This window comes from Phacochoerus africanus, chromosome 11 (genome assembly GCF_016906955.1).
Source record: "Phacochoerus africanus isolate WHEZ1 chromosome 11, ROS_Pafr_v1, whole genome shotgun sequence".
NCBI lineage: Eukaryota > Metazoa > Chordata > Mammalia > Artiodactyla > Suidae > Phacochoerus > Phacochoerus africanus.
Window position 1 is genome coordinate 91,908,629 of NC_062554.1, and position 14,151 is coordinate 91,922,779.

At 38.6% G+C, this 14,151-nt stretch overlaps 1 protein-coding gene across 3 annotated transcripts in view; it reads left to right on the forward strand.

Annotated features, from left to right (window-relative positions):
* SLC25A40 (solute carrier family 25 member 40) overlaps positions 1-14,151 on the forward strand; it is a 50,461-nt gene that overhangs the window by 8,812 nt on the left and 27,498 nt on the right. For all 3 annotated transcript variants that reach the window (XM_047752125.1, XM_047752127.1, XM_047752126.1), the window contains exons 2-5: positions 5,460-5,528; positions 8,087-8,207; positions 9,587-9,646; positions 11,696-11,802. In XM_047752125.1, coding sequence (XP_047608081.1) covers positions 8,111-8,207; positions 9,587-9,646; positions 11,696-11,802 — 264 coding nt within the window. In that variant the 5' untranslated portion in view covers positions 5,460-5,528; positions 8,087-8,110. The remainder of the gene's footprint in view (positions 1-5,459; positions 5,529-8,086; positions 8,208-9,586; positions 9,647-11,695; positions 11,803-14,151) is intronic.

Sequence of the window (14,151 nt, forward strand, 5' to 3'; positions counted from 1 at the left end):
CTGGCCCCGCACAGTGGGTTAAGGATCAGGCATTGCTGCAGCTGTGGCTTAGGTTGTGAATGCAGCTCAGATCTGATCCCTGGCCTCCATATGCTTCGGGGAGGCCAAAAAAGAAAAAGAAAACAAAAACTCTAGAGAAAATAAGATTGAAATTTGGTTGGAGATTGGTAAAATTTGTAAATCTCTTGGCAGATTGATCAAGAAAACAGGAGGAGATGTGGAGTTCCCCCCTGGTGCAATGGGTTAAGGATTTGGCATTGTTTCGGCAATAGCTTGAGTTGCTGCTGGAATGTGGGTTCAATCCCTGGCCCAGTGGAGAGGGTTAAGGATCAGCATTGCCTCAGCTGTGTTGTAGGTTGCAACTGTGGCTCAGATTCAATCCCTGGCTGGGGAACTTCCATATGCCTATAAGTGTGGCCAAAAAAAAAAAAGTGCATATTAACTAACATAAAGAAAGAGAGGCAGCATTGCTACAGAACTTATAGGCATTAAAAGGACAAGCAAGCAATATTATGAACAACCTTATGCTCATAAATTCAACAACTTAAATTCTTTAATATGATGAAGAATCTCTTAAAAAATAAATTCAAAGTGTAGAACAACCATTATCCTAATGGGGAATCTTGGCTTCTTTTCAAATTCAGGAATGGATCAATGATACTCACTTTCACCACTATCTAATACTGTAGCGTATGTAATAAGAAAGTTTTAACTGGGAGCATGATAATTGGGAATGACGGTAATGAAAGTCATTGTTTGTAAACAGTATACACTTTTACACAAAAAACTCAAGAGTTTATAAATGAATAACTAGAAATAGAATTATTTAAAGCAGTGTTGACTGGGTATAAGTTTAATATACAAAATCAGTTGCATGTGCTAACAGAGAGAATGTGTAATTAAAAGGAAGACACTTTATTATTAATGTTAGAGATTACCAGGTACCTAGAGTTAGATCTGCCACAAATATGAAGTGTCTCTATAGGACAAATTTTAAAACTTTTCAGAATAGCATTAATGAAGATCTGAATAGGAGTTCCCTGGTGGCTGGGGATCTGGCCACTCTTGTGGTGCGAGTTTGGTCCCTGGCCTGGGAACTCCTGCATGTCATGGATATGTCCAAAAAAACCCAGTCCTGAATAAATGTACTGCATTCATGAATATTAATTCTCTCCAGATTTATCTACGTAGATTCAATTAAATTCTAATAAAAATCCAAAGAGATTTTTATTTTATTTTATTTTTTTGGGGGTGAAGGAGAAAAAGATAGCTTTATTGCTTTGCCAGGTAAAGGAGGCCACAGCAGACTAATGCCTTAAAGATTGTGCCCTCCTGAAGAGATTTTTTTAGGGAATGTGGTAGGATGATTTTTAAACTTAACATGAAGGATCATAAGGCCAAGAGTCAGAAGTGACTTCAGAAGTGACACTTTTTTTTCTTTCTTTCTTTTTTTTTTTTTTTAAAAGGCCTTACCTGCGGCATATGGAAGTTCCCAGGTTAGGGGTCTAATCGGAGCTGTAGCTGCCAGCCTACACCACAGCCACAGCAATGCCAGATCTGAGCCACGTCTGCAACCTACACCACAGCTCACAGTAACTCTGGATCCTTAACCCACTGAACAAGGCCAGGGATTGAACCCGCAAGCTCATTTTTCCTAGTCAGATTCGTTTCCACTGTGCCACAACGGAACTCTAGAAGTGACACTTCTAAGGAAGAGGAACAGGAAGGGTGGACTTGCCCTATCAAATATAAGAACTTATTAGGATGCACTAATAACAGTGTGGTATGGTTTAAGGATGGATAAGTTGACCAGGAGAAGAGAGAGACTAGAAATAGTTCCACATAGGAATTAAACTTAGTTATGACCTACAGAAGCATGTCAGTTTAAAGGAGAAAGCGCCAATTATTTAATAATTGGGGCTGAATAAGTAGTTAACTTGTTTTTACATGGGAAAAGATGAAATTGGACCCTTATTTTACATGCTATTAAAAAATGAATGCATATAGAGTTCCTGCCATGGGACAATGGGTTAAGAATCCAACTGCAGTGGCTCAGGTTGCTGTGGAGGCACGGGTTCCGTCCCTGGCCAGACATAGAGGGTTAAGGCTTGGGCCCTGCGTGCAGCTGCTGCTTAGGTCATGACTGTGGCTCAAATCCGATCCCTGGTCTGAGAACTCCATATGCTGCAGGGTGGCCAAAAAAGAAAAATAAAAGGTAGACCTCATGTGTTTGGTTTACCACAAAAATACTTAAGAACTTTATTGAAAGATACTTTAAAGAAAGTGAAAAGACAAATCATAGACTTTGAGAAGAGACACTTCACACAATCTGCAAATAATTTGTACTATTTTTTTTTTTTTTTTACTTTTTAGGGCTGCACCCATGACATGGAGTTTCCCAGGCTAGGGGTCAGATAGGAGCTATAACTGCTGGCCTACGCAACAGCCCCAGCAACGTCACATCTGAGCCATGTCTGCGACCTACACCGCAGCTCATGGCAACACCAGAACCTTAACCCACTGAACGAGGCAAGGGAGTGAACCTGTGTCCTCATGGATGCTAATCAGATTTGTTTCCATTGAGCCATGATGGGAACTCCTGTACTAAACTTGTAATAAAAATTGTATAATAATTTGTAGTAAAAATTTCCTCAAACCAATATAAAATTTAAATGCCTCAACAGAAAAATGGACAAGAAATATGAATGTTCGTGTTACATAAGAGGCAACACCTACTGCTGATAATGTGAAGAGATGTTCAGCATTGTTAATGATGGGGAAACATAAAGCCAGACTATAATAACACAGTGTTTAACATACATTTGATGAAAAAATTTAAAATTCTGATGATACTAAGTATATATTGATTTTTTTATCTTCTGACTTGAATATTGCCCCCATCCTGTTACTCAGACATCTCCATTCATCACTTGGTTCAGTAGATTTGGTCATCAAATAGCTTTCGGTTCTTCCCCCCAAAAAGGCTCATTGATTAGTCATGTTTGAGATTGTTTGCCGTTTATACTTGAAGACCACCTTGTCCAGGTATAGCAAGTCATTAATACTATTCTGAGTACAGAATGCAATGGAAGTATAGGAAGGGGGAGTTTCCTAGGGAGTTGAGGGAGGAAACTATTCTTGCGGAACATTTGTGAGATGTCCCAAAGTTAAAGGAGCTATTACTGTTAAAGTCATCATTCCCACTAGTCCATGTGCTTCTTGAGAAAGGGATAATACCTGACACTTAGAAGAGTGGAAAGATTCAAGGAAAAAGGTAAGTAGGTTGATCGGGCTAGAGGGAATTTAAAGCACTGGAGAATACTTTTTGAGGCTTCAACAATACGCTAGGATTACTTCCCACTTTGTCTCCATATACTCCCAAATCTGTGGGCATCTCATCCATTTGACCTGCGGTATTTTGAAAAGGAGACTAATTTTTCAGATCTCATATGTGGATTCATGTTATGATCTTCAGGAATTTTTGAAAGGACATTTTTCTGAAATACTTAATATATATGTTAGGAAATAATAAAAAGCTCAGTAATCTTCAATTTTTGGATCTAAAAATTTACATCTAGATTTTTGAATTTTTTCTCTGCTAAATAATTGCTAAAATATATATCAGTTTCTCTGGTTTTGATTTCAGGTGAGAATATCCAAGTTGCCAACTTTCTGGGATGTGTGTCAAAGTACTGTAGGCCTTTTTACCTTTCTGGAGGAGTCAAATACCTATATTGTAGAATATGTGTATTATATTTCCACTTAAAAGACCTGTGTTCATTTAAATGTTACAACTATGTTCTTAGATTTGAAGATTTTATGTACATTTCAAGAATTAAAAAAAAAACAATTTATTGTGCACATTTTCCCATATACACAAAAATACAGAAGAATGAAAATATTTATCACCTAGATTTAATAGATTATTAACATTTTAATTATGTATTTTTTCTGAAGTATTATACTCTACAGCTCTCATAACATTTTAGCCCTTAGTACCTCATTATGAATGAACCTCTTTTAAAAAAAAAGACACTTTCTGAGTAACCACAATACTATTATCTTGCCAAAATCAACCGTAATTTTTTAATATTATCTAATATCCAGCCCATGTTCAGATTCCTTTCTTTTCTTTCTTTCTTTCTTTTTTTTTTTGTCTTTTTGCCATTTTCTTGGGCTGCTCTCACGGCGTATGGAGGTTCCCAGGCTAGGGGTCCAATCGGAGCTGTAGCCACTAGCCTACGCCAGAGCCACAGCAACGCTGGATCTGAGCCACTTCTGCAACCTACATCACAGGTCACGGCAACGCTGGATCATTAACCCACTGAGTAAGGGCAGGGACCGAACCCGCAACCTCATGGTTCCTAGTCGGATTCGTTAACCACTGCGCCACGACGGGAACTCCCTTTCCCTTTTTTTTAAAGGGCTGCACCTGCGGCATATGGAACTTCCCAGGCTTTGGGTCGAATCAGAGCCACAGCCATAGCAATGATGGATTTGAGCTGCATGCAACGCTGGTTCCTTAACCCACTGAACAAGGCCAGGGCCCGCATCCTCGTGGATACTATTTGGGTTTGTTTCCACTGCATCACAACGGGAACTCCCCAGATTTCTTCTGTTACTTTCAAACTGGCTTTCTTTTTTTTTTTTTGTCTTTTTGTCTTTTTTGTTGTTGTTGTTGCTATTTCTTGGGCCGCTCCCGCGACATATGGAGGCTCCCAGGCTAGGGGTCGAATCGGAGCTGTAGCCACCAGCCTACGCCAGAGCCACAGCAACGCAGGATCCGAGCCGCATCTGCAACCTACACCACAGCTCACGGCAATGCCAGATCGTTAACCCACTGAGCAAGGGCAGGGACCAAACCTGCAACCTCATGGTTCCTAGTCGGATTCGTTAACCACTGCGCCACGACGGGAACTCCCAAACTGGCTTTCTAAAGTTTGTTTATTTGAATGAGGATGCGTTTGGTTGGTGACTGTCTTAAGATTCCTTTATTTTGTACAGTGGTTCCTCCCTTGCCACCTTTTTTCCTGCCTTACTTTCATTTGTTGAAGACACAAAGGCAATAGTCCTATAGACAGAGTATTATACCTTCTCCTATGCTGTGGCAACCTTCACCATGTTACTTTAGTCTCTGAATTTCCTTTGTGTGTCACAAAATCTAGTTGTCCAACTCCTAATGATGTTAAACTTGGTATGTTCAGGTTTAGAATTGTTTTTAAAGCTCAATGTATTTATTGTGATAATACTAAGATTTTTTGTGAAAATACTTTCATAACTCTAATGATAGCATTTTGTGGAGTGCTCATGTTAGAGTACTTAGTAGAATTATTTAATAATAATACTTTATAAAAATCTGATTTATATTTTAAAACTTTTTAATATACTCCTTTCCCTTAGGCTTGTTATCCCTCTCCTGTGTGAAAAGATAAAATAGTTACTTTCTTTTTTCATTATAGATTTTCAGCTACTGATGTTACACACAGTAAAATATTGGAACATAGACTTGAGGAAAAGACTTAAATCAGGTAGGCGAATAATAAAAGTCTAAAACAATACAACTACCATTCATTTTATAAAAGTCATTATTGGGATAATTAACAAAATTGGAAAATGAATTATAGAATACTGTCAGCATTGTTTCCTCAATTTGATAATTGTACTGTGATTATATGGTCATATTCTGAGGTATTTGAAATGAAGAGGGTGTGATATATGCAGTCTACTTTCATATGGTTCAGAAAAAAATGATATATAATATTAGAGAACATTTGGTTTAATTTAAACGCTAAAAGGAACTTATATATTCCCAGTGGAAGTATAAATTGGTCAAGTCTTTCAAGAAAGCATTTTGGTAATTTGTTTCAAGTTTTAGCTTAGCCTAGCAGTCTTATTTTTTCCCCTATGGTAATTGGAGGAAAACTACAATAAGATGTATGTATAAGAATATTTATGTGAGAGTTTATGTGATTAATAAATTAATGAAAAATTGACAGTAACTTAAACATCTAATGATATGCAGCTGACTAAATATTAAAAACCATATGAGCATTAAAATAATAATGTAAATCTTTATTTATTTATTTTTTTGTCTTTTTACCATTTTTTGGGCCGCTCCCATGGCATATGGAGGTTCCCAGGCTAGGGGTCGAATCGGAGCTGTAGCCACTGGCCTATACCAGAGCCACAGCAACACGGGATCTGAGCCACGTCTGCGACCTACATCACAGCTCATGGCAACGCCGGATCCTTAACCCACTGAGCAAGGGCAGGGACCGAACCCGCAACCTCATGGTTCCTAGTCGGATTCATTAACCACTGAGCCACAACGGGGACTCCTGAATCTATATTTATTGGCACAGTGTCTGTAATTTTAAGTGTCAAAGCTAGCTACTAAAAATAAGTAGCATTAACCTATTATGTCTTTCTGAAAGACACAGATAAATGAATGTTTGTGCATAATTTTTTTTTGTCTTTTTAGGGCCTCACCCAGAGCATATGAAAGTTCCCAAGCTAGAGGTTGAGTTGGAGCTGTAGCCAAGGCCTTCATCACAGCCACAGCAATGCCAGATCCGAGCCACGTCTGTGACTTACACCACAGCTCGTAGCAATGCTGGATCCTGAGCGAGGGCAGGGATTGAACCTACGTCCTCATGGATGCTAGTCAGATTTGTTTCTGCTGAGCCAGGATGGGAACTCTGAATGTTTGTACATATTTGATCAGATATAATCTTTACATATGTGTGTGTGTGTGTGTGTGTATATATATATTATACATATATATGTGCTTTTGTGTACATGGATATTTGGAAAGATGATACCTGTATGTTACCAGTATTTTTTTTCTTTTTTTTGTCTTTTTCTTGCTGTTGTTGTTGTCATTTCTTGGGCCGCTCCCGCGGCATATGGAGGCTCCCAGGCTAGGGGTCGAATCGGAGCTGTAGCCACCGGCCTACACCAGAGCCACAGCAACGCAGGATCCGAGCCTCGTCTGCAACCTACACCACAGCTCACGGCAACGCTGGATCGTTAACCCACTGAGCAAGGGCAGGGACCGAACCCGCAACCTCATGGTTCCTAGTCGGATTCGTTAACCACTGCGCCACGACAGGAACTCCTTTTTTTCTTTTTTATTAAAGTAGTTGATTTATAATGTTGTGCCAATTTCTGCTATACAACAAAGTGACCCAGTCATACATATATATGTATACACATTCCCTTTCTTATATCATCTCCAGTAGCTATTTTTAAATAAGTTTATAAGTGATTTTCATACTTGAATTTTTCCAAAGAGTGTATGTTGCTTTTCTCTTGAAAGTGTTCCAAGATAATGCTTCCTATAAAGGTTATATATCTTGATTTTATTTTGTACCCTTGCAACAATGTTTGATATACAATAAAAATAGTATTATATTTGCTGATAACTTTGTGCTGGACTAGTAACTGAATAGTTTTTTGCGGCTAAATTTCTGAGCCTTGCTAGTCAGCTGCTTTCATTTTGTTTGGTGGCGAGAGCCCGTTTTCTTTTCTTTCTTTCTTTTTTTTTTTTTTGTCTTTTTGCCATTTATTGGGCGGCTCCCGTGGTATATGGAGGTTCCCAGGCTAGGGGTCGAATTGGAGCTGTAGCCACTGGCCCACGCCAGAGCCGCAGCAACGTGGGATCTGAGCCGCGTTTGCAGCCTACACCACAGCTCATGGCAATGCCAGATCCTTAACCCACTGAGCAAGGCCAGGGATCAAACCCACAACCTCATGGTTCCTAGTCAGATTCGTTAACCACTGAGCCACGACGGGAACTCCAGAGCCCATTTTCTTAATGCTCTGTTCATTGCCTTACAAATGTGATGCTGCTCACACAGCTCAAGTACGTTACCATTTTTGGAAAATCAGAGAAAATGTTGAATTAATGACAGTTGTATAGTGCTTTTGTGTATAGTACTTATATTTTTACTTCTATAGTGGTTAACGACATGTGCTTTGATGGTAATACTGATTATGGTTTTTGTAGTTTATTAAACTCTTGGCAATTAATTTTGAGAGGATTTTCCATTTAACTTTTATTTCACATCTTGCTCTTCTTTAACAGATTTGTCTTCTGTTAGTTAAAAATATGGATCCTGAAGCAGAGGGACCAGCAATTATCACGGTGACACCTCTTCAACAAATGCTTGCCTCTTGTACAGGAGCTATACTGACATCACTGATGGGTAAAATAACGTTATGGTGTAGATTATGTAATTGAGTGAATCATTGATTCCATTTGAGTTTTACTACCTATGAAATCATGATATTATCATTCATGCTTCATCATGATGGCTTGAAAAGAACCCTGGACAGAGAATCCAGAGACTAGAATTTTACTCTTTATTTTGTCATTCTCAGGATGAATGCAGTTTGGGATAGCTCTTAATCTCTCTGAACTTCATTTTTCGTCTGTAAAATTATGGGCTTAGATCATGAGTTCTTTGAGGTCCCTATCCATATTAAAGTTTTATGACTCTGTTGTGCTTTTTATTTAGTAGAAAGAAGATGGAATAAAATATAGCATAGTGAAAAATACAGAATTTGGGTAACTTAGAGTAGCAATAAATACAAATTATGTTTTTGCTTTGCTTTTTTGTAATGGTGAATTGCTTAAATTTCTGTGGACCACATTTTTCTTATATAGGCACAGCCAAATGACATAGGTGATAGTTTAGTTTTTTAATGATGTTAAGTTGGCTAGTTATTTAAATAAGATAGCAGATAATTAGAACGAACATAAAGTAATTACTTTATAGTGTAGTGTCTTACTTAAGGTCAGAATGCTAGGGTTGTAAAGGCCTTAGAGAGCTTCAAATGTGACCTCCTCATTCTCAGACAAGGAAATATAGCATGCATTCTCCTTTTGGAGTTCTCATCTGTGGCTCAGTGGAAATGAATCTGACTAGCATCCATGAGGACGCAGGTTCGATCCTTGGCCTCACTCAGTGGGTTAAGGATCTGGCATTGCCATGAACTGTGGTGTAGGTTGCAGACATGGCTCGGAAAAAAAAAAAGCAAAAAAAACCAAAAACAAATAAAAAAACTCCCATTCTCCTTTGCTGTACTATTCCCAAATGGAATAATGCAATATGGTAATAAGGATGATTTATGGCAAACTTACTCACGTTTGCATTATTTACACCTTTTATTTGATACAGGTGAATTTAATGGATTAAGAAGACTTATGTTTGATTATTGATTACTTGTAGTACAGAATTATTCTCAAATATTTAAATAGACTTTTGGGACTTTCTTTACCTTAGCATGCTTTCTTACAAATACTAGTATTTTAGTTTTAATGCTAATGGTATTATAATTGTAGAAATATTATAAATGAGAGTGTAGTGTTTGTGAGAGAAGTAATTTTTTATTGGTTCTCTCGAAATGAAATTCATGGCAAAAAATTAGAATGTTAACAATCAAAACCTCTTCAGGATAAATAATCTTACCCATTATGTAGTCATGAGGAAAGACATCATTTGATGTATTTTGTGTTCTTTGGATAAATATCTGTACAATTTGCAGGTATCACTTGTTAATTGAAATTTATGTATCTTCACAGTGACACCCTTTGATGTTGTTAAAATTCGACTCCAAGCCCAAAACAACCCGTTCTCCAAAGGTTTGTGTTCTAGTTATCCTGAAAATGTAAGATTTTTAAATGTCACTGCATTCATTTTTGTATGAATAAAATCCTTTTGGGGTCAGTTTTAAAAAATAGATGCCTTTATCCTATGCAAAAATATATTTTCATCTCTTAATTGTCTGTGATGAGGTCTAGGCAGAAAACAAGTAAGTTGACCCTTGAACATTGAGGGGGTTAGCACCCCACACCATCTGTGCAGTTGAAAATCCACCTATAACTTAGGTTGGCCCTTGGTGTCCATAGTTCCTCCGTATTCACAGTTCCTCATCCTCAGGTTCAGCCAGCTGCAGGTAGTGTAGTACTGTAGTATTTATCATTGGAAAAAATCTGCACATAAGTAGACCCTCACAGTTCAAATCTCTGTCATTCACGGATCAGCTTCCTATGTGTATGTGTATATGTAACACACATAACACTTTTGTGAACCTAGTAATTAAAGCAGAGATGATTTTATATGTGAGTATACCCTCACCAGTAAAAACAGAATTATACTTGTAAGGGACCTTAGAATCTATCTTCCTCCTTTAGTCCAAGACCTGTGCCCATCCTAGAATGTTGATCTAGCTGTCAACGACTTGAATAGTGAGAGGAAGTTCCATTATTTTATCAGGCAGCTTGGTTAATTGCTGAACATAGCTTAGGTGGATTTTGAGAAGAGTAGTTATATATTTTTATTAGATGGGCAAAAATAGAAATTCCTTGGTCACTCTTTTACAGTTTTATAAAGATGATATCATTGCAAATGTGTTTCAGTAGCAGAAGACAGGCTGGACTGTGAGAAGGTTAGCTCAGATGTCAGTGCCACTGTGTTGAATGCATAGCAGTGAGATGGGATGGACAACAAGCATTATATCAGATGAATGAAAGGATAGATGGATTGTAGGAAGAGACTGTAAGGTAGTTTCCTATGCATTACAGTTACACAAATGTATTATGAAACTGACAGAATTATATATGGTCAAATAGAGAAGACTGTTTTGGCAGCAAGAATGAATCCAGTAATGACAAGGAATCATTACTAGAGGAAGTTGTAATAAATTAGGACGGAGCTGATGAATGTCTGCGTTGAGCAGTATAAATACAGAGAAAGGGACAAAGCATAGCATTATTTACATTAGTTGAGAAAAAAATCTTTTTCATAATCTGTTTTTTCAGTTGAGGTATAATTGATATATAATATTGTATTAGCTTTAGGTTACAGTATGATGATTTGCTATATATTGCAAAATGATTACTACAGTAAGTTTAGTCAACATCTATCACCTCACAAAGTTAATAATTTTTTTTTTCTTATAATGGGATGTTTTAGGTTCTACTCCCTTAGCAACTTTTATGTATTTATTTATTTATTGTCTTTTTAGGGCAGCACCTGCAGCTTATGGAGTTTCCCAAGCCAGGGGTTGAATCGGAGCTGTAGCCATTGGTCTACACCACAGCCACAGCAACGCCAGATCTGAGGCCCATCTGTGACCTATAGCACAGCTCATGGTGATGTCAGATCCTTAACCCAATGAGCGAGGCCAGGGATCAAATCTGTGTCCTCATGGATACTAGTCACATTTGTTTTCCCCTGAGCCATGACGGGAATGCTGCAATTTTTAGATGTATATTAGATTTCACAATATATTTTTGTCTGAATATTGCTTACTTACCACAGAGTTTTCTGCTGGTCACATAGAGAATACGTACCCCCCATTTTCTCTTTTTAAAATAGGTTTTCCTTGTCTATCTTCCTTCTCCATTCCCTCAGATAAACTAATTTATTTCTGTGTACATTTGCTGACTACAGTTCTGATAACATAATCCACTAATTTATTCATTTGCTTTCCACCACTGTGAGTTTAGAGCCCAGTGCTATGTCATTAAGCAAATAAAATTATTATGTTTCATCCTAAAAGGTGAAAATAAGGTTGTGTCTCTTTTCATGATTTTCTAGCTTGCCCATTGTAACTTTGAGTTTGTTCATCTGTAAAAACAATACAGTTGCTCAAAGTACTCACTGACTTTTGGAACCTTCTTTGTTAGGAAAATGCTTTGTGTATAGTAATGGACTTATGGATCACCTATGTGTCTGTGAAGAAGAAGGCAACAAAGCATGGTATAAGAAGCCAGGACGTTTCCAGGGAACGCTGGTAAAGAGATTATGTTATTTATGATCACAATATTCTTAAATTTACTGTTATGTGTGAAAGATTAATAATTGCTGGAGAGTAAAAAGTCCATCATGTAGTTAGTACACTTATCCACAAGGAAGACATTGGAGTTCCTGTCGAGACTCAGTGTATTGAACCCAACTAGTATCCACGAGGATGTGGGTTTGATCCCTGGCCTCGCTCAGTGGGTAGGGGATTAGGGTTGCTGTGAGCTGTGGTGTAGGTCCCAGATGTGGCTCGGATCCCATGTTGCTCTGGCTGTAGTGTAGGCCAGCAACTACAGCTCCAATTCGACCCCTAGTGTGGAAACTTCCATATGCCTCAGACTCAGCCCTTAAAAGCAAAAAAAAAAAAAAGTAGACATTGAAGCAGGAAAAGGGAAGTATTTTCTCTGTTTCTAACTCTTTGTTAATTTTTTTTTCTTCTATTCATGCTTTCTTATGTAGGAAAAAAAAAGTAGATTTTAAAATACTTTTTATTTTGAGATACTTGTAGATCATATGTAATTTTAAGAAAAATGTACAAATAGACACCCATGTACCCTTTTCCCAGTTTTCCCCAGTGGTAACATGTGACAGGATAGGTACAATATGACCCAGTTTTGCCCAGTGGTAACATGTGACAATATGGGTACCATATGACTACCAGGATATCGAGGTTGATACAGTGGAGATACAGAACAACTCCATCACCACAAGGATCCTTCCTATGTCCCTTTTGTAGCCACACCCACTTCTTCACTCCTGGCAGCCTCTCCTAATGTGTTCTCCATTTATATAATTTTGTCATTTCAAGAATATTATATAAGGAGTTCCCGTCGTGGCACAGTGGTTAACGAATCCAACTAGGAACCACGAGGTTGCGGGTTCGGTCCCTGCCCTTGCTCAGTGGGTTAACAATCCAGCGTTGCCGTGAGCTGTGGTGTAGGTTGCAGACGCGGCTCGGATCCCGTGTTGCTGTGGCTCTGGCGTAGGCCGGTGGCTACAGCTCCGATTCAACCCCTAGCCTGGGAGCCTCCATATGCCGCAGGAGCGGCCCAAGAAATAGCAACAACAACAACAATAACAACAACAACAACAACAAAAAAAGAATATTATATAAATGAAATCATAACATATATAACATTTCGGAATTGGCACGTTTCACTTAGCTTATTTATCTGAAGATTCATCCAAGTTGCTTGATGTGTCAGTAGTGTATTCCTTTTTATTACTCAGTAGTGTTCCATGGTATGGATGTACCACAGTTTGTTTTCTGGGAGTTTGGCTCTGAATAAAACTGCTCCCTATATGCATTCACAGGTTTTTGTGTGAGAGTAAGTGTAAGAAAGAACTACTCATTGTTTTGCTCTTTGAGTACTCTAATTACAACACTTCTGAACCAGATGTGTGGGTCCCCCCCCCCCCATAGCAAGCAGTTCTCCAGTGGACGCCAACTGGGTATTCTATGATTTAACTCAATTCTGACACTGTCTACATGGAGTTAGTGTCAGGACTGATCCCACTCAGACACCACTCAATCCAGGTTGTCACCTGTGTTCCTGATGGACTGGCTATAAATCGGAGGTTCCCATGACCCCCTTCTTGGGTTTGTTAATTTGCTAGAACAGCTCACAGAACTCAGGGAATCAGTTTACTTACCAGATTACCAGTTTATTACAAAAAGTTACAACTCAGGAACAGTGAGATAGATGCATAGGGCCAGACTTGGGGGGAGGGGTGTGGATCTTCCACGCACTCTGCAGGTATGACAGGTTCTAGCACTTCCACATGTTCCCCAGCCTAGAAGCTTCCAAATCCCATACTTGAGAGATTTTTGTGGGGGCCTCGTTAAATAGACACAATTGAATACTTCACTGGGCATTGGTGCCTGATTCAACCTCCAGTTCCTCCTCCCTTCCCAAAGCCCCTGAATTTGGGGACTGCGGTAAGGTAAAACGGTGGGATTGAAATTTCCAATCCTTTAATCAAGTGATTGGTTCCCCCTTGCAACCAGCCCCTTCCTCTCTGGTTCTCTAGGGCCTTTCCAAAAATCATCTCAGTAGCATAAACAGGTGTGGTTCAAAGGGGCTTGTTATGAATAACACAAGACACTAATTTTACCTGTATCCTCTGGAGCTTTTTCAGGACTGAGAAAAAAAGAACAAAAATTATAACACATAATGCTTCCCTTACCCTTTATCAATCAGGAAATTAAAAGGGTTGTAGGAGCTGTGTGCCTGGAACCATGGATTAAGGCCAAAATGTATATCTCTTATTATAAATCGTAATGTCACTGTAATTCTTCATTTCTCTGGGGTAAATGCCCAGGATTGCAGTTGCTGGGCCA